We start from the raw sequence: 25,263 nt of genomic DNA on the forward strand, positions 1-25,263 counted from the left end.
AGCAGTAATTTACAGCGAAATAGAATGCAGTAAATTAGAATATAAATATTAAGTAGGCCTACTGAACGTCTCATGATTCATAAAATAGATGATGATGATTGCATGGATTCAATGAAAAAGTCTAAATAAATTCCTTTACATTTACAATTTACAGCTAAACATAAACAATGCATCAAAACTTTAATTGATGACGTAATCGGGTGGCAGTTTTCAGCTGTCTGAATGAAACTGAATCCGCGAAGGACTCACGTGTGCTTACAGATACAGTACATAGCCATGGGATGTACCATCCAAATACTTTTTCCAATCGATCTCCTTTTTTCCATCAAAATGACTACCGTTGTTCCATTATCCGCTCACTGTGGAGTAGTTCCAGAGTTGTGGTTGTTTATTGTTACACATATTAACAATGTTATACACACTATGAGGTGATGGCAGTGTCAATTCAGTTTTAGGGTGGATTTTCCGAATAAGCCATGCGCCTCAAACCTGTCACGTGGAGATGGCTCCCCCTCGTGTTCAAACCATATGTCAGAGTCGTTGCACATCTTGATAGGTTCAAAACATTCAGTCCGTTTCAAGCCTTGATTATTCCAATAAATGCATACACATTATGTTCAGTTTATGTAACCTTCTGATCGAAACAAATAATAACTGTGAATTGATAACATACGACTTAATTTAGGACTACAACCACAACATGCAAAATAGTTTTCCTGCACAAAAAGATGCAAGTTTATGCAATCCTAACAATGACAGTTGATTGTTCATTCACAATAAAAAGACCATACACTGCATCTGCACGTGCACAGAATTGAGGATGAATACAACAGACCTTTTTCACACTTTTCTGACTTGTCACACTACACTATATATACACAATATATACATCATTAAAACACATTATATACGTTTAATCTGTTATTTAATATGTGTTATGTAAATATGTAAATGCGTAGACTGGTCAACATTTAGCACAATTATTGTATAATGTCATTTGTTTGAAATGCCCTTTGCTACAGCATGGTTTCCAACACAAGGGGTCACAACTAGGTTAGAAATAAGTAACGCATATTGTATTTTTCAGACAAAAACACATTTGACCTTTTCAGATCACTGAAAATAATTTAAATCCCATGTTATTTGTATAGAAACGACAGAAATCTATACTATCAAATTATTGTACCAAAGTACTCTCAATTAAAATTACAAATATCTACAAATATAAAATAAGATAGAGAAATCTATTAACAGATGAACAGTATATAAAGGAGGTCCCGTAACATAAGTAGTCCATTAACTAGATATATTTCATATGAAAAATGTAATTGACAAATTAAGCTGATGTAAAACGGTATACAGAATACAGTTCTGCAAATAAAACAACATTAATGGAAGATGAATGCTCACATATTGTTAACCGCTTCATAGTAATCTATTCATACTTGGAAAACTTTTTTTTCTTCTCTTTATGTTAGTTCTTTTTTCCCATGTTGAGTTTTTGCTAGTTAAGTTTTGGGAACAAAAAAGGATAAAGGAAATGTATTGTTAAACTGATACAACTTCAAAACATCTGACTTTCATTTAAAAGCCCTTCCAATATATTTGGAAGAATATGGGGTCTATTCTTCCAATTCACTATGAGGTTATTTCCTACTCATTCCAGGAAATTAACTCAAGTGGAATACATATTATTTTATTTTTTTTGATGGCCTAGTTGATATGCTGGTGTACTGACTTGTCTATTACTGACATATTTATTATCCAATGACAGTTTTTTCTTTTGGTAATGGTTGTTGTGTTTGCTCAGTCTTTGTTTTTTGTTGTTTAGAAATATGTAAATTGTCCCTTTTTGAATGTCTTTGTATAAAAGGTAAGATACACCTTTTATTTTTTTTTAAATGCTCTGATGATGTAAATGTATATTCATAAAACCCAATTCAAAAACACCTAGCAAGAATTCAGAAACATGTTTTGCCCGACGAACGCCTTCTTCTCACACATTCCTCTCCTGTCATCCATGCAATTTTTGCCTCATGACCTCCATCCCCATCTTTTGTACCCCATTTTGCAGTAGCCTCTTTTTCTCAGCGCTTTATTCTCTCCCTCTCTCTGTCCTGTTCCCCTCAGTTTCCCAGCAGCTCACAGTGAATTAGATCTCACCCACTGCTCCCTCTTTGTGTCCATGATTTATCTCCATGTTCGTCCCTTCAAACCTTTCTGCCCATCTCTCTCTTGCTGAGAACTGATCTGATGCCTCATGTGTCAGAGTGGAGCCAGCAATGCAACATCCAATCTCTCGCTGTTTAGCAGAGCTGTGGACGGTGGGATCACTGGACCTAGTTGGTCTCCCCCCTACCCTTTCTTTCTCTCTCCCTGTCTATCCCTCTCTCTCCCTCTCACTTGCTCCTCATCTCCCTGTTCACTTTCATTCATTTCTGTGTATGGGCAAGAAGGGCTAACATGGACTCTTTGGGTCTTTGTATCCTTCTTATGGTTCTGTGTTTCCAGTGGACGACGGCCCCTGCTGCTGGTAAGCTTTTTCATCTACAAAATAATCAGCGTCATGTTAGAAAGTTTTGTTTTGATTTTGTGGATTTGTTTTGGGTGTTACGATGTGAGTACTAGTCGTTGGACTTGAGTTCTTGAGCACTTTGATTGAACTGTAATGATGTTAGGAGCAGATAAGAAGTGGTGAAAGTTTCACATATTATAGAGTGATTTGAAATATATAATATTTGTTGTGATGCTTTAACATGTTCTTTGTTGAAAATCTATTTTGAATCACAGTGAACTTTAAATGGCTGACAGATAAACGTTTTTTTGACCTTTTTTCTCTTTTTATTCTTTTTCAGAGGAAATTACCTGGACCTACACTGGTGAGTTCAAGTTTATTTGTAGCACCACAACTCGTGCAAAGGAACTTCAAAGGCGCAGCAGAGAGCGATACAAAAATAAATAGAAAGTGGAAGATGATCTGGTTACATTTGACATATCTCAGATATAATGAATCATTTAGGACTGGACTAATAAGAGCTTTATAGAGCAGGAGCAAAATTCAAATGTCATGGATAGTATTTTATACGATAGATTTCTGTGTCTCCTAATTCAGGAGGATTTGCGGTAATGTAGTCTGCTAACAAAGACTTACACACGTTCACTTAAAATATGTGCTGCTATCCAATGAGTAAGGAGTCTTTCCACACGTTACAATGATCATCAAATCTTCTGTAAGTTGGGTAGGATTTGTGTTTTCCCCCTCATATCTCCCGACCCATGCCCCTCTGTTTTCCTCTACTTCTCTCTCTGTCTGTATTAGTTACAGTTCAACAAGCTGGCATGAGAAAAGCAGCCACAGAGAGATGATGAAGGGGAGGAGGGAGATAGAGAGGAGGAAAGCGAGGAAAAGGCAGGGTTTGAGAAAGGCGGAGGGAGGCAGGTGCACGAGGATGAGGGTGTTGCACAGAGAGAGGGAGATGGGACGGGATGAAGCTAAAGCACAGCAAATCGTGGCCTTGTATTGTTGGAGGGCACAATAACCTATGTGTTTATTGTGTTGTGGAAACACACTGGCTGCCTATGCCGTGGACAATGACATTGTGGGGATGAATGGGGCACACAGACCACCAATCTCTGCATGTATTCAGGGGAGCAACACCGGCGTACAGTACATACAGAATACACATCAAACTGTGACTGGTGCACACTGGTATCTATACATAGTAGGCTTTATAATGATAGATATAAAAGGAATGTGTATTGTGCAGAAAGGTGGTGAAATCGTAGACTGGTAGTGGACATGTTTAGTGACATGTGTCTTGGTTCAAGATGGTTTGTTTTCGTCAAGAATCTTCAATATAAAAGTCCCTAGGATTTAATGTGAATGAGCGAGGGTGTTCGTGTTTAAGGCGTGTTGTGTGATGCAGCATTGCATGATGGGGCCGTAGCTGCGTTGTCAGCTGATGTGGAAATTCAGTTTTGTTAGGCACAACATTTGTTGTCACACGAAAGAGCACAATTACACCGTTTCTTTCCACGAGAGACGGACAGTTATGTAAACTAATCAAAGGAGAGTCAGTCTCACATTCCATCATTTCCTCATCATGTGTGTATGTGTGTGTGTGTGTGTGTGTGTGTGTGTGTGTGTTTGTGTGTGTGTGTGTGTGTGTGTGTGTGTGTGTGTGTGTGTGTGTGTGTGTGTGTGTGACCTCCAGTTACCATGGAGACCCCATGGTGACCTGTGGCGGGGCCGCGGGACTCACTCTTGTAGTTGGGTCGGGGCTTTGCTGTGGAGAGCAGTGAGGAAGAGAGGCGAGATTAGAGGGGCAAGGTGGGGGAGAGCAGTGGGGAGGAGATTTGGTATGTGTTCATATCGCTCATGTAAAGTCGCCTCCTCACATTGTGTGTGTGCAAACAATAAGCCATGGCTTTCAAACACTGTATAGTCCATATATGCATTGTGGGGTCAAATGCATGCCTGTTATGAACTCTAAAATATGCAAAATCTGCGATCACTAATATGTTTTGAGATGTTTTTAGCACACCACTGAATTTTTTTTGTGTCGTCTGCTTTCTAAAGCATTCCTCTCCTTGCCATTGAAATTCACCTTCTTTGATTCAAATGTCACTCTCTTTTTCTTTCAGACTCTTTTTTAAACCTTCTTTTTTCATGCAATTGGGGAGACTAGTTCCTTTTTTTATTCCGTGAATAAAAGGACCTGAATATCTTCTCTCCCTCATTCACCCCCTATAACACTTCTCTGTCCAATCTGCAATTAAATGAATATTAATCTTCACCACGTCAATTGATGCACGATAATTAATACAGCATATTTTGCTATATAAGTATACAGAAGTATGCAGTATACACTAGTACATTAGTCATTAGTGTTGTATAGCAGAGGACCTGTTATATGCTGTTGATTCTTAACCATTCAATCTGTATAATGTATTCATATTTTGAATCTTGACATTTTGTTGTGCCGTCTACTTTCAACATTTAAAATGTTTTCCTTTGATTTTCAGCAGACTTTTAAGATGGTTGAGAACCAAAATAATTCATATTTTTTTGTGTTTATACATGACATTGAAAAAATACATTTTTAAAAGGTCAACATTAATTAGAAATCTTGAAAATGTGGGATTTAATTTGCAGTACATCATTTTGAGATTTTTTTTAAATAAGTGTAAAATCAAACAAATATTCAATGAAAGAAGGAACCTTATTAAAATAATATAATATATTAGTAATACACAATAATAACATATTAAAAAGGAAATACATGTTCTGACTTCAATGTCATTTTACTCAATAAAAGATTGAATTATTTTTTTATTCAAAATATCTTTTCATTTACCTTTGTAACTTTAACATGTCGTCATTTAGCTAAACTACAACTCTGAGCTCTACCCAAACATGTCCAAAGCGATGACGCAGAGCGACGGCCTGGCTGTTTTAGGAATTCTCATTGTGGTAATAAAACCGATGCAAATAAACAGTAGCATTAGTAGTATTTTGTGAAATGTGAATAAAACATCAGCATTTTAGTATCATATTTTTCATGCACTTATTTAAGGCTTAAGTATAATTCAGTATTGATTGATAGCGTATTTTTAAATGTATTAGTTTATGAAGTGCCACGATCATCTGCTTTTCTTGGTAGCAGTTCATACGGGTTAATTTCTTTGTTCAAAGGGCGGTTCACCTGCATTTGAATTGTATTCAATTTGTTTCGGTCTGGATAGCATGATCCAAAAAGGGAAAAAATGGTTCCTGTGGGGAGGAAGGATTGAGACAGAGGTTATACACACGTTATACACACACACACACACACACACACACACACACACACACACACACACACACACACACACACACACACACACACACACACACACACACACACACACACACACACACACACACACACACACACACACACACACACACACACACACACTGTCTAAAGGTTTGCAGGACACAGGGTTAATGCTAAGCAGTAGTGGGGTTACGATTTAATGCGTGGAGATATATCGTGATTCAAACACACCACTATAGGCCACCATTTTTTCAATCCGAGCCAATCTTGCTTATAATCTATTATTAATAGTGTTTGTGAGAATCAAAATAGCATTAGAACAAATTATAATGCGATAATCAAGTGTATTAATTTAGTGTTTCACTCCTAATAATGAAAGCAGCGTCCCCAATTTATTATTTAAAAAATCAGTTATAATCCTTATAGCAAAAGCATAAAAAGTTGCCTTGTGTATTCAGAGATATGTTTATGGTATACTCTCAATGCCTTTTATATTGTACTTTTGCTTTTTCTAATTCTATTTTTTTAATGTTTTATATTGAACCGTATGAGGCTGTTTACCTAAGGACAACAACAATAGCGGGAGCAGGAGTAATCGTCTCATGTAATTAGGGACTGATCAATGGAGGCCTTTCACTGAAGGACAGTGAGCCAGCGGGCTGTATGATTTGATGAAGTCACTGCCCCTTCTGTCTCTTCAAAGGCTTGGTGGGTCAGACCGAGTGGTCGGAGTACTTCCCAGACTGTGCTGGTAATGCACAGTCCCCCGTTGAAGTGGTGACCACACAGACGAAATATGATCCCAGTTTGTTACCTCTGACCCCTCTGGGCTACAGCCAGCACGGCAACAAGCCCTTCGCTATGTACAACAATGGACACACAGGTAACTATGGCAGCCATCTCCTAACATCACCCTCTCAGAATTATCCCAGCAGCCTCCATCTGTTTATACTGCACCATCGCCCATGGCAACATAGCAGCAAACATTTCACTCCCAATATGTAAATTCACGACTAAATCTAACATTTAAGATTTGTTTTAATAAATAATCCTCCATGCACTTTCCCATCATACACATAGTTCTCCTGTACAGTTATCGTTCCTCTGACAGCTCTTGTTTTCTCTCCACCAGCGGTCATTGAGCTGCCAGAGTGGATGGGGCTGGGGGGGCTGCCCTGGCTCTACACAGCCGTGCAGATGCACCTCCACTGGGGCAGCGGCGGCCCGAGTCACGGGGGCGGGGAACACACCGTCAACGAGATGAGCGCAGATGCAGAGGTGCGTTCAAACACAGCTTACTGTCAACAGTTAAATCCAGTTAGATTAAAGGGGGGTCATGGTCAAGTAGTGAGGCAATTCTAGTTTTCTATGGATTAATTGAGAGTCTTGTAATTACATTGAAGAAATTTTACTGCAATGGCCAGGAAAAATAAAGAAGGTTAAATGATCAATTGACAAACAGTAATGATTCTCACTGATCAAAAGACAAGCACAGTCAGAGAGACAAAGGGGGGGGTTACGATTCCAATTACAACTTGCTAACCTTTTGAGATAAATCTATAATTACAAAGTTTCAATCGAATCACAAAGATTTCATGGCAGATAAAAACTGGATTACACTGCAGATTTGTAATAGTGCGTGATTATATTTCATCAGGACACACACATCTACACATGAGGGTGGGTGTAACTGTCTATAGGAAGCTTTCATTGTTTTCACTGAAATGTCAGTGAGTCGTATTGTATTTCTTCTTGCAAAAATGACAACAATTCCCTCGTTGTTGCTCCACAAATGTGTTTTTTTGTTTGTTTTTTATATATGACTGTAAAGGGTCTGCAGGGCTTGGCCTGGTGTATGCCATTAGTTCACCATTCAAATAAAAGCAATCCATTGATCGTGAGAATAATCAAATTTAAATGATGCGTTTATTAGGAACAAAAAGTCTCTCTACAGACAAGGTTGAATTAAATTAGAACTATTTTCTGTTGGTTTGTGTCTTCAAACCTGAGAAAAGCGGAGAAAGAGTATAATAGTGAGGAAAGTAAAGCCCCTCTGCACCTCGGTTCCTTTCCGTCTGTCACTCTCAAGGTTTTCCAACACAAAGCTTTCTTCAGGGGTGAGCGGCTGGAGAGGAACAGGCACGGGGGAATTGAAGCAGATGAAAAAGACCAAAACCATGCAGACTCAGTGAAAATGACCAACAAAATGAAAGAGATAAATAGTATTAGTTAAAAAAGAAGAAGAAATGGAACCTCTCATGCATAATGTATTTACCTAATGAGACAATTAAGCTTGGACTCAGTGTCCTCGTCCCTTTTTTGTTTTTGGAATGGGTTTAAAAGAAAATAGTTTGCACGCAACCTTGCCTTTTTGTTACGATTATTGTGTTATGTCACGTTTTGTATGTCTTGTTTTGGGTGTTTTTCTGTTCTCCCTGTCATGTTTTCCTCTTGGTATATTGTCTGGTCTTTTTCCCTGTGTTTTTCCTCCTGTCGTTAGTTTCCCTGGTGTGTCTAATTGTCTGATTGTGTTCACCTGTTGCCCTTGTGTTTCTCCTCCCCTGCCCGGCTGTTTCTTGTCTCGTGATTACCCCTCCCTGTATTTAGTCTTGTCTCTTCCTGTGTTCAGTGTTGGTTCGTCTTTTGTTTGTGACTGAGTTCACCGGTGAGTGTTCTGTTTTGTCCAAGTTATTATTTTATCCTTGAAATAAAGGCAATATCAGTGTAATCTGCATTTGGGTCCTGCTTGCTTCACCCACCGTAATACTTTTTGTGTCTTCTATTAACTCAGAGCCGTACCCAAAATACACCAGGACATCTTTCTCCTGAGTGTGAATAAAAGCAGTCTCTTCCCCTCTGCAGCTCCATGTGGTGCACTACAACTCTGAGCTCTACCCAAACATGTCCAAAGCGATGACGCAGAGCGACGGCCTGGCTGTTTTAGGGATTCTCATTGTGGTAATAAAACCGATGCAAATAAACAGTAGCATTAGTAGTATTTTGTGAAATGTAAAAAAAACATTTAAGCCTGAGTTTTGGTTTCCTAGACAGGTGAGGAGACAAACCTGGCCTTTAACAACATCCTCAACTACCTGGGTCGCATCAGACACGCTGGTAGGTCTATTTGAAATGTATTAAAACATGTATTGTTTTTATTTACATGTGTTTTTAGGCAAAACATGAAATGTAACCAATTCTTTGGGCCATTGATTTTATATTTGGCTTTGGCAGTAGTTTCTATATGGCCCACAAACTCTCTCTCTTCCTCTCACCCACTGGCAGGTCAGAAGGTGTTCATCCCAGCCTTTGACGTGCAGACCCTCCTCCCTGAGGATCTTGGGAGATACTTTCGCTACAACGGCTCCCTAACAACACCGCCATGCCACCAGAGTGTGACCTGGACTCTGTTCAATGAGAGGATTCAAATCTCTCCGGCACAGGTAAAGCTGAGACACGGAGACTCATCTAAAGCATACAGAATCCTTCTGTAGTCAAAACAAGCCTCAACTCAGTGTTCACCTTCATGCAGGCACTGATTGCACTGTTGATAATGTATCCTCTCTAACATAAACTGATCCAACATGCAGGAAAACATTGTCTCTCGCTGAATAGAAGATAAACCCTTTTTTGTATTGGCTGAACAAAGACTCTCAGCCCAACCGATATATGTATATATATATATATATATATAGAAGTTTTGTCATCAATATATTTTTGTTTATTGCATCTGATTATTGGCCTTATACAATTATATTTTGCGAGTTATTATGCTGCATTATCAAATCCCCCTAGAACATTTAATAACAATAAAAAACAAATGTGTTTTCTCATCGACTAATTGCATGATTTAGTTGAAATATTGCAACAATCAGCTCTCTTTGGTGAAAAGAAACTGAAAATAGTCTTCTTCTATTCCTTGCATTGATTAAATTGGTGGATTTGCTGCAATACTTGATACCAAGATGATTTAGTCCAGTCATTTTACATTTTATTTTTTTAAATGCACGTATAAATAAACTCTGCTCATTTGAGGAACATCCCAATACGTGAAATTATTTGTATGTCCATCTATTGCCAAGGTAACATTATGATATTACTGGAAAGTGGTGAAAGTAATCAATCTACTCAGTTACGTTTGTTTTCATCCCTCTCCTCTTCACCTCTCCACAGCTGCTGAAGCTGGAGACGATACTTTACTCGAGTAAAGCTGAGGATCCAGACAGGATGCTGCTGCAGGACAACTACCGCACGACACAGCCGCTCAACCACAGGGTCGTCTTCGCCTCCTTCTCTGCAGGTCAGACAGACAGAGCATGTAGGAAAGGATAATTCATCATTATGTTGACTGCAGACATACAGAACAACACATACTCTGTTGGGAATCAGACAATTGCTGAACTGTTTTCCCTCTCCAAGAGTACATACTTATACTATACTATAATTTGAGATTGCATAAATGTGCAGTTGCAAATAGTCAAAGCCAATCTGCTATAAACTCATGTGCTTTGGTCTAACAGCCTTTTTCTAAATCGGTGGATTATAATGCAGCATGCTGCTTTTAATGCAAACCCCAATAACAAGCCAGCGGGAGGCCGGGTGGACCAAAGCTAGCAATTAGCACAATCCATGCAGAGAGGGAAAAGTGGAATGTGGAGAGAAATGTGGGAATATTAGGGATTACCGGTGACTGTGTGCGAGTGAAAGAGAATTTGGACGGCAGGACTAGAAAGAGAGAGGGACAGGACTAAAGGAGAAAGGGGTGGAAAATTGCACTATTTCTTTGTGTTTATTGTGTTGCACTGTTGGAGGAGCCTGTGACCTAATATTTTCATCGTCATAACTACACTGTAGGTATGCACGTATGACAAATAAAAGCCTTGAAACTTGAAAGCGAGGGGCAGCAGTGTTAGTTTGCTAGCTGATTAGAGAAAAGGATTTGCAAAAACTAAACAGTGACTTCATTGTTGTCACGAGAGTCTAACTGAGAAAAAAAGGGAGTGAAAAGAGACGCAGAGAAGTGAAAGAGGGAGAGAGTGGTAAGCAAAGACAAAGGAGAAAGAATTTGTGTAAAGTGCTCATTGTGGTGAGTGACTGAACTGGAAGGTCTGTGATATCAGCACGGCTGTCAAAGGCAACAAAACTGAATAAGCATAAGATTGTCATGCAGACTAACCAGCTGAGATAAACCAATATACGAATGTGTACGGACTAAAACTCTACTGTGATCTAATGATGTGTCCAATCTTTTATCTGTTGTAGAATCAGGGAGGGAGCTCACCTCTGGTAAGACTACACCTGATTATGATGTTTTAATGATAAAATCAATACTTCAAATAATACTTCAACTTGTATTCCCTGTGCAGGTGAAGTCACAGCTATAGTGATAGGAGTGATGTGTGGCTGTGTTGGTCTGGCAGTGATCATCCGCTTCATCGTAAAGACGATACGGTAAGTCATTTCTGTCTTTCTGGACACCACTCGGCCATCTTAGTATCCCATCTCTTCTTACTCTACATCTCCTATCTCTTGGCAGATTTTTTACCCTCCTACACCGTGAATCAGTTGTGGTAAACAGGTGGTTTACCTGCTCTTAATACTGACAAGGAAGCACAACTTGCACTGACACTGTGACAAATTATTTGTGTGCTTGAAAGATATCCTTAAGCGCTGATCTTAGATCAATACCTTGATAAACAATGGGTTATTAAAGAAAACTGGATATAAATGTCCTTTTAAAATCCTTACAACATTTGATTTTAGGGAAAATTAAAGACTTATGTGTAACACATGATATAATGATAAGTCTGATGGGCTTGGCTGATATTGGCTTATCAAATATTGACTAAAATTGAAATATGTAAAAAGAAATGCAAAAAGACATTTACAAAAGCATACAGAAACTGTGCATATTATATCCACCTGCAAATCTTCTATTTGTTTGGTCACAGTTCCTCAATAACTCATTCTAAATATCAATTTAACAAGATAACTATACTCTTAAGTGTCCCCTATTGATATAAATTGATGTTTTTATGAAACTTTGGGTTCGGGCAACCTCTTCAAGAATCAACAGGAACCAGTGAGTAAACCCAGTCACTTGAGTCCTGATTCAAAACACCACCAGCTTTCGGTCAAATAACAATATAAGCATTGGTGTCGAAACAGCATTGGTTGGCCTGTATAGAAAAAGTCAGTAAATCCTCTTTGTAAGGGTCACGTAAAAGTTAAAAGCAACCCTAAGATCAGCGCTAAGGATAATCTAATTCCCTGACCTCTGCTGCAATAACATGGCTGTTTTCCAGAATGTACTTTCATAACCACCACTCATTAATGAAAGCATGGTGGGTCCCATCGTCAGTGATTTAACCTTTCCACTCTTTGATCAGGGTTCACAAAGCTCCCATATATGTGCTATTTCAGTCTTGAGTCTTAAAGGCACCTTTCACAACAAAATAGCACATATTTCTTTCTTACTGCATTTATCAGTCTAGATTGTTTTGGTGTGAGGTTTCAAGTATTGGACATTTTGGCCGTGGAGATATCTGCCTTTTTTTAGATTATATTCGAACAAGATGGACCTCAGATTGCATCGCTCAGGGCGCAAAAAATTACATTTGAAAAAAACGTAACAGCAATGTCTCTTTACAGGTTACTCCAAATACGGTAATCATTTAAAAGCAGTTTGATATAGCAAATATTTTCTTTCTGCGGCTATCCCAAACCAACCACACCAAAACGATCTAGATGATAGATAGCACTGAAGAACATGTAAGATGAAAAATGTGGATTTTTAGGCGAACTGTCCCTTTATAAAAAAAAACTATGATTTTTATTTTGTACAGAAATGAATTATTATTTGAACTGAAGATATAATAAGACTTCTGATCAGAGATTGGACCTTTTTAAATGCTTACAGTGAAATGATCATATCCTTCTTTTTCTTGGAGTCCCCTGGATTCGTTTTTGGAAGCCTTCGGGGAGACCCTACACTACAGTACCATCGGCTTTCATAATGTCCATCAACCTTGTGCATTTACTTTAAACTTCTATAGAGGAGGGGAGGGAATGTGTTTTGCACACTGTCTCTTTGAAATGTTAAACCCAAGATGTTCTGTGTTTGGTCATGTGATTCTGTCTTTTGATCTGTGACAGCTCTACCTCTAGCTGGGACGTCCTTCACAGTAGCCGGCCTGCTCCCATGTCAAGGTCAACGCTCAAAATTATAACTTTTGACCTTAAAACCATAACTTCTAAAAAGTTAGATTCCAGCTTTAATAATCCATTCATAGTGGCTTATTCTCTAGACTTTAACCTCTCTCACAAAGATATTCCGCAGACTGTAAGGAAAATATTATTTTATATATTTATATTATAAACTTTCTGTGAAGTTCAAGGGCACACAGTGTTGCCTTTGTTTTAGAGGAATCCTATAGTCCTGCAGTTTTGAATGAATGCATTTCTTCCCTGTTTGTTTATCATACCATGACTGATCTGAACTTAAGTATCCATTCAACTATCCTATAACATATCTCAATCTTGGAGGACTAAAAACAACTCATAATGGACTTCAATTAAACTTGAGCGCCAAACTCATTTCATCTTTCTGGTTATTTTTTAACAAATGGTGACCTCAGCTGGACAACAGAACAAACTACACTGACAGCATTTTAGCGGCAGTGGAAATGACTCTTCCCTTTCATGTTTCAGGATGAAGGAGCCAGAGGAGGAGAAAAAACAAGACATGGCTCTGAACTCGACCTGTGAAGCAGGAAAGAAAGAAGAACCCTCACCTTCTCCACAGAGGGATCCATAGCTCCACTTCAGAACTTCAGGCCAGATAGACGCACAAAATACTTTCATCTTCCCTCTTGCCAATGTTGTTATCACTGATCCATGTTTGTTCTGGGGACAGAAAGCAGAATCAGTCACGAAAGGCAAAAGGGAAACCTTTATATAGTAAACTGGACACAGGACTAATCACCTGCTGCCCTGATCACTTTTTTCCCCATCTAAATTTAGTGATGTTGGCAGTTTTGGTATCAGACTTTTTTCCGTTTGCATGTAAACACATTGGTTTGCTGGCTCTCAGGAGTCTGTTTGCTCTTGCAATGTCTGGGATGCATGATTGGTTCATGTATATACTGTAATATATATTTTGTTGTGTTTGTTTCACGTTTGGCCGTTATTTCATTTTTCCTGCCTTGAAACACAAGCACACTGCACTGAAAGACATGTAGTAGACTTATTGAATATTTACCTGTTCTATCATACCCTATATTATGTTATTATTTTATTTTGCCCCTGGACTTGACACTATCAAATGAAAAGGTATGATGAAGGTTTTAAGGGATTTGTAAAGTGCGTTTTTAAGTATAAAATAATGTTGTCCAAACATTACGTCTCTGAACTCAACTGAGGGCATTATATTGAAAATGAATAAGTTATATTTATGTGTTAAGTCTATTAGAAAGTGTTTGTTTGAGCCATTCATTATCTTTTTTTCTTCTCTTTTGTGTATATAACTGGTCAACGTGGGCACCTCATTAAAATACTTGAATGGGAACCACACCTTCTTTGGTTTTGTCATTACGTGTGTTATGATCATATTTCCAAACAGTAATATTACATTGGTGAAATATTGTACAGGAACTCTAAAATCTTAAAGAAAGACAGTAATACAAAAATAACCCCATAAGTACTTGCCTCACCAACATTGTTTAGAGAACCCCAATTTCTGAACCTATTAAACAAACTATAAATTGGCATTAAACTTTATGTTTTCCTGCCTTCTTGCTGTTCATGGCAGCAAGAATGTCTTTACTTTTTCTAAAATAGCTGTCTATTTAGACAGACAGAAATGTGTCATTCGTTGTGCAAATATGATTCATAAAAACATCACCCAGATAGGAAACATTAAAACACTTTTACATAAAAACCCAGAACACCATAGGAGCCACATTAAAGCAGCAGTAGGTACTGGATGGTGAGGTCTGGGTCAATGTTAAATTAAAGTGGCTTTTTTTTTCTTTTTTTTTCACAGTGACAAACAAGAATTTATTTGAAAGAAGCTCTTCAAATTTGGGAACACATAAAAGCATCAGTGCGCACATACTTGAATCCTGTAAGATGTCGTTTTGCCCAGGTAAAATAATAATAGAGAAACAATTTGACAGTAATGTAGACAAAGCCCGTTTTACAGGATTCACACAGCTGGCCTGCCGTGCCAGGAAACACAAAACTTATGCCACTAAATCTATTCTTTGAGGATTTTGGCAAGCTGTGATTACACAAATACTCCTGTACATACATCGGTATATCGGTCTCCATTCTTGTTCTCATTTCCTCTTTTCTTATCTTTTTCCTCAGTTCCCTGTGGTCTCCCTCCCTCTTTAAGCCATACCATGTTTTCTGCTCTTATCAAACAATGATGGTTTTGGTGGGTCAGCATGCCAGCAAAGTGCTGCACACACTTTTGTCTGTGAATGTGTGTGTTACACTGTTTGTTGTGTTGTGTTATCAGGTCACACAGAGAAGTGGCTCTTAAACGTTTTGATTTGCGACCCTTTACATTGAAACCCTTGAGAGTTATTGTACCCGTGGTGAGGTCCTATAACATGCCACTTACACAGAAGTGAATCATAAGAAAAATATAAAAAATTTAAAAATGTAATTCATGACACTTGTCTACAAAAACACAATAAAAGCCACATTAATACCATTACTAGGTAGGTCTACTCAAGGTGTACACTCACTTAAGTTTAATTAAAGATACTGAGGTAGCAAGCTGGCTTAGCACATAGCAGTAGCTTAGCACATAGCAGTAGCCGTTGCTAATTTAAAACAAACAGCAGTGCTGAGGCACTTGAGTTATCCAAAGATAGCTCACTGGACCTTAAAAAGTATTTATGGCTATAACACCTTCATGCCTCCCCTTGCTCTAAAGCACAGCCGTGTGGACATATTTCAGTGATGCACATCACAAATGAGGAATCGAAACTGAACAACAGAAGAAAGTTCTTATATCAGGGGCTTCAAAACCACTGCTCTCAGACACTGTCAGCAATCCAGGTCAAGCCAGCCGTCTTTCACTTTTGCGACGTCAAACCAGCCGCCCCTGTATTTCGAGTGCGCGATTAGTTACAGGTTTACGGTAATGCAATAAAACAACCCTGGGAAACTGGATTTCAAAGTAAAAGATGGCATGTGGTTCATTTATATTATTTGCGATTGAGGAACAGGGTTCTTGTTCTTATGGAAGAAATGTTTTTTAGACCACATTAAAGTTGACAAAAATGCTCATTCTTGTTCTCTGGAGAGGACTTTGAAATTCAAATTACTGAAAAAGTACACAGTAAAAGTAGTTCATATTATTTGTGCAAGTGGTCTAAGAAGTACTAAGTACAAACATGGCAGTTTCATAAACTACTTATGGAAGAAATGTTTTTTATCCCACGTCAAAGTTAGACGAAAATGCTCCTTCTTGTTGTCTGGAGGGGAATTTGAAACTCAAATTACTCAAAAAGTACACAGTAAAAGTAGTTCATATTATGTTTGCAAGTAGTCTAAGAAGTACTAAGTACAAACATGTCAGTTTCATAAACTACTTATGGAAGAAATGTCTTTTAGACCACATTAAAGTTGACAAAAATGCTCATTTTTGTTCTCTGGAGAAGACTTTGAAACTCAAATTACTGAAAAAGTACAGAGTAAAAGTAGTTCATATTATGTTTGCAAGTAGTCCTAGAAGTATTAAGTACAAACATGGCAGTTTCATAAACTACTTATGGAAGATTTATTTTGTATCTCACGTCAAAGTTAGACAAAAATGCTCCTTCTTGTTCTCTGGAGGGAATTTTGCCATTCTCAAAAAGTACACAGTAAAAGTAGTTCATAGTATTTGTGCAACAAGTTTATGAAGCAATAAGTCCTAAAATTATTCTCATAAATTACCCTGTTCCTCAATCGCAAATAATATAAATGAACCACATGCCATCCTTTACTTTGAAATCCAGTTTCCCAGAGTTGTTTTATTGCATTACCGTAAACCTGTAACTAATCGCGCACTCGAAATACAGGGGCGGCTGGTTTTACCACGCAAAAGTGAAAGACGGCTGGCTTGACCGCAGTTCACAGACACATCCACTGCCGCCAAAACAAGGTAGGGAAGTGATCATCTAGCAGCTGTTGTCTATATCCTATCCTGCTTTGATGTTTGAAAACTCCCAGACAGCTGTTGTACACACATCGTTTACTTGACTACGTGTCCTATCACTTATGTGGTAGAACAGAAACAGTAAGAGGTAAATGATTACTTAGGGGTGTTTGAGGTGAAAAGCTGTTTTTCTTACTGTTTTGACTTTATAGTATTTGTTTCCCTCTAGGACTGCTGGGTAATGGCTGCCATCAGGGGTTTCCCCCTTCTCTCCGTCTGTCTCCTGCTGGTTCATCAAGCCTTTGCCATAAACGACGCTCCCTGCCAGCTCTCCAAAGGGAACTACGCCTTCAACAACTTCAAGAAGCGCCACATTCCCTCTGGTACTCCTACTACTCTGGACCAGAACCAATGGATGAATTTCCTCAAGAATAACGGCGACTGTTCCAGACCCACCCAGTCCTTCCTGCACCCGAGCGACCTGGACAGGGTAATGGCTGTGTGCACATCCGAGGGGGGAGCAACGTACAAGGAGAACATGTGCATCAGCCGGCAGCAGTTCAGCTTTGTCACCGTGAGAAGCGAACCGGGGACGTGCGGCATCAGGAGCATCAAAGAGGAAACCAAACATCTGATCCTGGCCTGTAATGAGCTGAGCAATCAGTGCCTGCCGGTCCACTTTGAAGGAAACCCTCAAGATTTAAAACCAAGTAACAACGCCAAAGGCTGCCAGGACCCACGCACTGGTGATGCTCCCAGCTTCAAACTGACATGGCTCTGCTTATTATCCGTTCTTCTGGTTATCATTTACAACTGTCGAAATTAACTTGAGAAACTAGATAGGACAATAGGTCTCCTGGACACATTTGAGAACATTTGATTTGGAAAGTGTTTGGCTTTAAAACAGTATTTTATATGAATCTCTAAATTACCAAAATATCAACCATATTTTTGGAATCATTTCATTCTTTTAAATGTATTTTTGTACCACTATTATATGCTTGTGCCTATCTGTAAGTTTGTATCTCTGACAGATAATGAGGAGTTGGTGTTCTAAAGGCATTTCATTTTATTCACATCTATACTATTATGTAGAAGAGCATGAATCAAATTGCTGTACAAAAGGGATTTCATTGTATTTAATGCACTGACGGTATCTGTAACAGTCAATGTACCAATACATTTAAAAATAGCCAAAAAAAGAAGAGAAAACTATAAAATGTCTGACTTAAATAAATGTAAGACTGAACTTGTGAAAGTTTCCAAATATTTCCATACACATGTAGTACCAAAACTTGCATGATTAAAATACAAACTCAATCCAAACCACTTTTTTGTATTTGTGAAGTGTCAAAGTTTCCAGAACAAAACCATGAATAGGGCTGGGAGTCAGTGAATCACATGTGCAAACAGCAGGTGAGTCATCCGGATAACCAAGAAAAAAACCTGCAGAAACAAGTCAAGTCAAGTCAGTTGCGCTCAGTGCTCTGATAGGAATGATCAATACCAATACAAAACTGATATCATGACTAGAGTATTGACCTTTACTCATTACACCCAAAGATAGGGCCCAGCTGTACAGTGCAACTTTCAAGATAAAGACATTCATTTCACAAGTTGGCTACACCTTAACAGCGTGTGCTAATATTCAAACAGATCTCAAGATGTAACGTATTATTGTTATTATATATCTTATTAAGCAGTAATAAAGTAAATAGAGACCATCAGACCATTTCTCACACACTAATAATCAGCCTCCACATGCACAGACTGCAGACACACAGAAGATGGCAGTATTGCACAGATGTGCCCCTCTCAGAAAGAGGTCAAAGAAAACGAGTCAAGGTTTCTCAACCATTTTAACTGTAGACTGTGTTTAGATTCATGTTGGTGAGGTTGTTGTTTTGCTCATATCAGTGTTTTCATCCAATCAATTTGAAATACCCAATGTTTCAGCACACAAATAAACCACTTATGTCTCAGATGTTTTTTTCATATTCATCTCTTTTACACGCAGATTCTTGAATGTATACCCATACTAGAGGTCCACATGCATTTATCCCTTTATTCTTTAAACTAATTTAAAATGTAAACTCTTAGAACACTGTATTAACCTCTTAGTGCCATCGGGGGAAAGTATGCCTGGCTCTCCTATTGTCTGTACATTGTTATTGTATTCTTAGTAATCAGTGCATTATTTGTTAGTTGATTTGGTTAGAAGAGAATTATTAGGAGAGCCACCATGTAATCACAAGAGACTTTAAAACTATATTTGGTTTAAGGGCCCCCCTACAAGATTAGGTCGTCATACAGGTGTGGCCTTAACAACTTAAAATGTTTACTTTTGTTAATGAAATGGTAGTTAGTATCCTCTTTTTTTTGTTTTTTGTTAGCTTAGTTTACTGGTAGGTCAATGAGACTGAAGTACGAGAACGCCCTCTGCTGGACTACAAACAATCTACTTCAGACAGCCGGTTGCTCTTAAACACTTTGTAACTAAAACTTCAAACAGCTCGTTAAAGTTGAATATTCCCCTGTTCAAACAAACGTTAGAAATACTAATAAAAAGTGACAGGGTTAGTATGCAGTATTAAAAAACTCACAAACTAATTGCCACGCAGTAACCTTTGCACTAAATGCTCTGCGGCCCCCCTGACAGTTACCTGCTGAACCTGACCCTGGACCTTTTTCACTAAACTCTATGGTGACTTCAACCTATCTTTATTTCTTAAACCCCTAAAAAAAGACCTGGAAAAACTGGAGGTCTTCCCTCGGCAAGTCAAACATGTCATTTCTAAAGCGATGAACCTCCCTGTCTTTGCTTTTAAAGCTGATCATATTCTCAGTACCAAGAAGAAACAACTCCAGAAGAAGGTCATCATTAAAGTTTGTCTCATTTAGGAAGATGACAGATGGAACTTTAGTAATGCATCTTAGTTTGGAGGCAAAGATTGAAATGCTAGTTAAATTGTGATTTGGTGCATTGACTGCACGTGGCTGAGTGGGTAATAAAGCTCACAGAGGATCCTTTGGAGAGAAATGCAGCCCTGATGTTGTAAAACTTTCCATTCTTCCACAGCGTATCATTATAAAACCTTTCCTTCTATAATGTTCTACCTCGTGATTCTGGTGCAACGAGAGTGTTTGTTCGTTTATAATTTAGTTTTCCAACTTTTTTTTCTCATCCTTTCATTTTCTCACAGGCTGTTGGCAAACGTCATATGATCATGAGGAGATCACAGGACGCACCTAAACTTGATGGTATTTTTTCTGTTTCCTGCCCCGAGGCTCCAGGGTATGATATTTCTGCTGAGTGCTATTGAAGAAATAATAAAACACATCAATATGTCACCATTCCCAATTCTGGAGACTCTAGGGATGCACACTGGTCACATACATTGAAAGTAACCAGAGAGTGACCTCCAGTGAATTATTTAACTATAGAGTCATAGAAACAAACACATAAAGTCAAATGCACACATTTACACACATACACACACGCTGACAACCAATCATGGCTGTGGAAAAAGCAACAGCGAACAACAAGCGTTCACTCGGGTCAGAGAGGAAAGGCAACGGGAGAATAAAAGAATGAGTGCAGAGTGAGAGGCGGTGTGAGGGTGGGGGATGGGGGGGCAGAGTGGTAGGATGCAAGAAGAAGGAGGGGTAAGATAAAAAAAACAGGGCTGCACTTTAATTGAACTTTTTAGTTGGTTTTAAAAAAAACAGCACAGGAGCATAAAATAGGGCGAAAAGCAGTGAAAGTATGGGAAACAGCGCTTTTCTTTTTCTCGGCTTTCCCTCATTGCATCTATCCTCTCATCCACTGTAGCTCACTGTACTTCACACGACCATCCCCATAAACATCTTGATCTACTTCACTTCCTTTCTTTACATATTTGACCTCCCTCCTTTAAACCCTTCCCTTCTGTTGTCCCCTATCTTCCTGTTGAACTTAGAGTAATGCAGCATCATTCAGTCCATACAATTCTGTTTTACAGGGCTGTTGTCACGTAGCACCTCCGAGGGGCCCTTGGCTCGTTGAACTGTAGGTGGCAGTGGCAGAGTGGAACACTGCAGAAACAGAAGAGAAGTCTGGACCACGACTTTGAGCTAATTTAAATAAACGTTGTTTTTAGTTTCGATTCAACACGCCTTCAGCTTTTCTCCTTCTTAATCTAACCTCTCTCAACTCTCGCTCTCCCTCCATCCAGACCAACTCATAACAAATGAGCGTGATAATTAGAACCACAAAGACTGGAGGGGGAGGGAAAAGTAAGGGCGGGGGGGGTGAAGGACAAAAGGGTATGAGTAATACAGGCGTCTGGGTGCAACTGCCCAGGCATCTGGAGGTCTAGTCTCATGTACACAAGAAGACTCAGCTTGAGTCATGCACAGACGCACAGACACACACACACACACACACACACACACACACATACACACACACACACACACACACACACACACACACACACACACACACACACACACATGCACACACACACACACACACGCACGCACGCACGCACAAACAAACACACACACACACACACACACACACACACACACACACACACACACACACACAAATACACACTAAATCCAAAATCCCCTCTGATGCTATCAATGCAAAAGTTCCAGTGTAAAGTGACGAGATGCGTGTGGGCAGTATTATAAGAAATGAATTACACTTTCTGTTAGATTCCTGTAAGAGTGAGAATAAATGAATTACAAATGCCTGGTTGAGAAAGACTTCAATACCAACATGCATGCATGCACACACATTCATGTAGACGAAGCTGCATTCAAAGCATATTTCACACACAGATGGCCCAATTAATAGGATATTTGCGCCCAAAATCTTTTTATTTTTGTCCAGCTGTGATTCCACACATAATTCTGCACATGCACACTTTCAATCTCCATTCTCCGTTCCTCTTTTCTTATCTTTTTCCCTCATTCTGTAAACGCTACAATCTCCTCTGCTCTAATCAAACCCACATGGTTTTGGTGGGTCAGCACGGCAGCAGCTTACAGTGCTTCACACTTTTGGCCGTAAATGTGTGTGTTACACTGTGGCTGTTTGTTGAGGACACAGTCCTTTAAAAAGAAACCCTGTGTGTCCTGCTGTATAAGGTTGGAGTGATTACTGCATGTCAGACTGTGATATAAGAAAACAGAGGAGGCAGAACTGTGCAGTATTTCATAAGAAAAGGGCACAGATTAAAGAAAAGGACACCACTTTGTGTCGCAGAACAGTTTTTTCCCGTTTCCTGCCCAGTTAATCTTCCCTCAACCCTTCATATTTATCGCAGGACCCCTAGGGGAGGTCCTAACCCGCCACAGCAGTAAATCATAAGAGAAAGATAAATCGGGGCACTTTTGTCTGCATGCATGTGCACATCTTGCCCAGTGGCTTCCCCTGGGGGTAAAGGCCACTGATAATGACTTAGGAGTCGGCGATGAGGAAGGCCAGGGTCAAGTTCACATCTGGGATTACCAGGGTTACCAGGGTTACTGGTGAGCAGTTTTTACTGGGGGTCATCTGATAAAGTGGAGAATGCTACGGAAGAGTGACTTTACTACAGGCTGATCACACACACTTTCACTGGCACACACTTTAACTTGTGCAGACAAGGAGCTCCTTTTCCAAAATGAATGTTATAAGGACATCATCTACTATGGACGGCACCGTATTAAAACATAAAGAAAATGTTGCATGAAGTTTAATATGGTGCATGTATAGTTTCCCATTCCACACCCAGATAAACTTGGGGACAATACATGTTCTGTAGACAGTCCAACCGGTTCAGATATGTCATTTGAATAAGGAGAGGAAATAGGAAACAATAAGCAGCACAGGAGGAAGTGAGAGTGGAGATATTGTAGAGTTCACGCTGAGGAGGGCGCTGATACAAGGTTCAGCCTGATTCAAATGAGACAGACCCCCCAAAAGGAAAACAGAGAGTAAAATACAGATTATTATGGTTTCGACTGCTGCAACTGTGTCTCAATGTCAGATTTCGTTTTTTGAAAATGATCAATTTGGGACAGAACAGGAAAATAAAACATTGAATGCACGGATATAGAAAAAATGAAAAAGTATGTATTGATAACTCTCATTGTAGATAAATCTGTTGATAATATAAAGGTAAAGCTAAAACGATGTCAAACTGACACAGCAGCTAAGCTCCCCAAAGGAGATGCTGGAAACAGTAAATGTTAGGAATTGTTGCTCAATTAAGGACTGAAGTTATTGATGTATTATCTAAACAGTTGCTTCAGTACAAAATATAACTTAGGTATCAGGATTTTCCAAAAGCAAAACAGACAGTTTTGTATTAAAGCTGCAGTTTATTTCTTCATTCTTAATGGTGTCACTCTGCCATGAACTCAGGCTGCTAAGAGACAAATGTTATTATAAACAAGTCACAATACTCTTTGTTTGGCTTGCATGTGATAAAGCATGTGAATCTCTGCGTTGGCGGTTGAGTATATCAGTTACAAACAAGGATCTAGGTATGGGAGAGAAACACAGAGAGATGAAGACAACAAAAGGACTAACAGTATACGGGCGAATAATGGTTGGAAGGGAACTTAAGGAAATGAAGATGAGTGAAATAAAGTTGGCACCAGAGGAGCAAACCAATACCTCTACACCTCGAAAGACAGAGGAGTCTCTCTTTACATATCTGCTTAATTCTCTCAGTGTCTCAAGCTCTCCATCACTGTCACTCTCTGTTTGCCTTTGATCTCCAAGCTCTCTCGCTCTCTCGCTCTCTCGCTCTCTTTGCTGACTCACTCTCCCTATCCTGTTCCCCAACAATGAGATAAAAAATGACCTGCACTCTAGTCTCTAACTTTCTCACTAACGCTTCCCCCCTTTTCTTTCTTCCATCCTCTCCCTTTCTGTTTTCCCCTTCTCCTTCTCTTCAGCGTGTTTGAGGAATGTGTCAGAGCGGCACAAAAGAACAAAAGCTTGACAGGAGGAGGAGGAAGAAAATGAGGAGGGTTGGGGGGGGAGAAAGTTGCGTGAGGTAAAGGAGAGGCAGAAAGGAAAAGGGGGAATGGAGGGAAGGAATGAGTGCAGAGAGAAAGGTTGATAGGAGCAGAGCACGGTTGAGTGCATCTGAATGCTGAGCGGTGCTTTGTCATCACGTGCTGACATGCAGCATCACACACATTTCAGAGCTCTTTATCAAGCCCCCTCTGGACAGCACGCACACAAGATGGGTGAGGCTGTCGCTGGGCTGCACGGCTGCCTGTTGGATTCAGTGGCCTTTGATGCATTTCTTGTTGTGTCATGCTAATATGCTAATAGCCTGCAGCGAGGCTGAAGATGAATTTTCCCAACACCGGACAGCTCTCCATTGTAACCTTTGTGTTTGCATCAGTCACTTCCAAACTGGGCATGATCAACTCTCCTTCATCTGAACAGGCCATGTTGCAGAGACCACCGTAGCAGTAGAGAGGCAGCCTGATGCTGTGGTTTACATTCGTATATAAAATATGTAGTGGATGTGAACCAATCAGGCCTTTAAATTGTACTTTTCTACTTTCTATTGTTTTATTTCATTATTACATGAGCAAAAATGCAAGTCGGCTGTAATGGTGAACCAAGATGGAGGTGGAAGAGGAAATTACAGTTGGCTGTCCATGCCTCACGGTTATTTGGAACTTGTGAGCACATGCTGTGATTGTGGCATGGTGTGTGGCCAATGACGTGTATGTGTGTAGGTGTGCGCGTGTGTGTGCGTGTGTGTCTCTGATAACGGAAACAATGTGAGTGAGCTTTGTTCACATCAAACAGAGCAGCTGACCCGATGCAAGGCTCTGGATTTGAACGCATGTCTGTGCGTAAAAGCGCGTATTGCGTTACCAAGATTCAATCTGAGCCAGTTATTCACCTTTGTTAGTCAGTGAGTATAAATCTGGCATGGAGCCGGTGTATTAGCGGGGTCCGGGGTGTGTGCGTGAAGTCTATGGCCTGTTGGGGGGGCTTCCTCCAAGATGCCCGGTTTACCTCGCGCTAATTCGCCGTGCAGTGTAGCGGATGGGATCATCCATCAAAAGTCAATAGTTAACGTCGGCTTTGTCCCGTTGCCATCCATCATCAGCGCGTGCGTGTGCATCGACAAACACTGTGTGTGTGGGTGTGCGTGCTCTTTATAGGACTCCCTCCAACCACGCGGGCCCCTGACCCTGCCCCACAGGCCCGTCGACGCGCGGTTCCAAATGCCCCGGCGTCTCCTCCTCCTTTCCCCTTTCTTCCGTCCGAGCAGCGGGGGG

General features: G+C 39.7%; 2 protein-coding genes across 5 annotated transcripts; both read left to right on the forward strand.

Moving 5' to 3' along the window:
* Positions 1-2,081: 2,081 nt before the first annotated feature.
* Positions 2,082-14,387, forward strand: ca14 (carbonic anhydrase XIV). 3 transcript variants are annotated; one of them, XM_079694593.1, is made up of 13 exons: positions 2,082-2,533; positions 2,856-2,879; positions 6,523-6,702; positions 6,952-7,097; positions 8,682-8,777; positions 8,867-8,933; positions 9,102-9,259; positions 9,990-10,116; positions 11,079-11,102; positions 11,183-11,267; positions 11,353-11,386; positions 12,972-13,025; positions 13,527-14,387. In XM_079694593.1, the coding sequence occupies exons 1-12, from the start codon at positions 2,464-2,466 to the stop codon at positions 12,981-12,983; spliced, it is 1,023 nt and encodes a 340-aa protein (XP_079550719.1). In that variant the 5' UTR covers positions 2,082-2,463; the 3' UTR covers positions 12,984-13,025; positions 13,527-14,387. The 3 variants fall into 3 exon arrangements, with proteins under 3 accessions (XP_079550719.1, XP_079550717.1, XP_079550718.1); XM_079694591.1 differs by having other exon boundaries at positions 2,091-2,533; positions 11,353-11,394; XM_079694592.1 differs by lacking the exon at positions 11,353-11,386 and having other exon boundaries at positions 2,126-2,533.
* Positions 14,388-16,825: 2,438 nt separating this feature from the next.
* Positions 16,826-18,297, forward strand: LOC307047593 (uncharacterized protein). Of its 2 annotated transcripts, none has more exons than XM_079694594.1 (2): positions 16,826-16,977; positions 17,201-18,297. In XM_079694594.1, exon 2 carries the CDS (start codon positions 17,213-17,215, stop codon positions 17,795-17,797), a length of 585 nt encoding a protein of 194 aa, XP_079550720.1. In that variant the 5' UTR covers positions 16,826-16,977; positions 17,201-17,212; the 3' UTR covers positions 17,798-18,297. The 2 variants fall into 2 exon arrangements, with proteins under 2 accessions (XP_079550720.1, XP_079550721.1); XM_079694595.1 differs by lacking the exon at positions 16,826-16,977 and adding an exon at positions 16,984-17,119.
* The last annotated feature ends 6,966 nt before the right edge of the window (positions 18,298-25,263 follow it).

This window comes from Notothenia rossii, assembly GCF_949606895.1.
Source record: "Notothenia rossii genome assembly, chromosome: 7".
Lineage (NCBI taxonomy): Eukaryota > Metazoa > Chordata > Actinopteri > Perciformes > Nototheniidae > Notothenia > Notothenia rossii.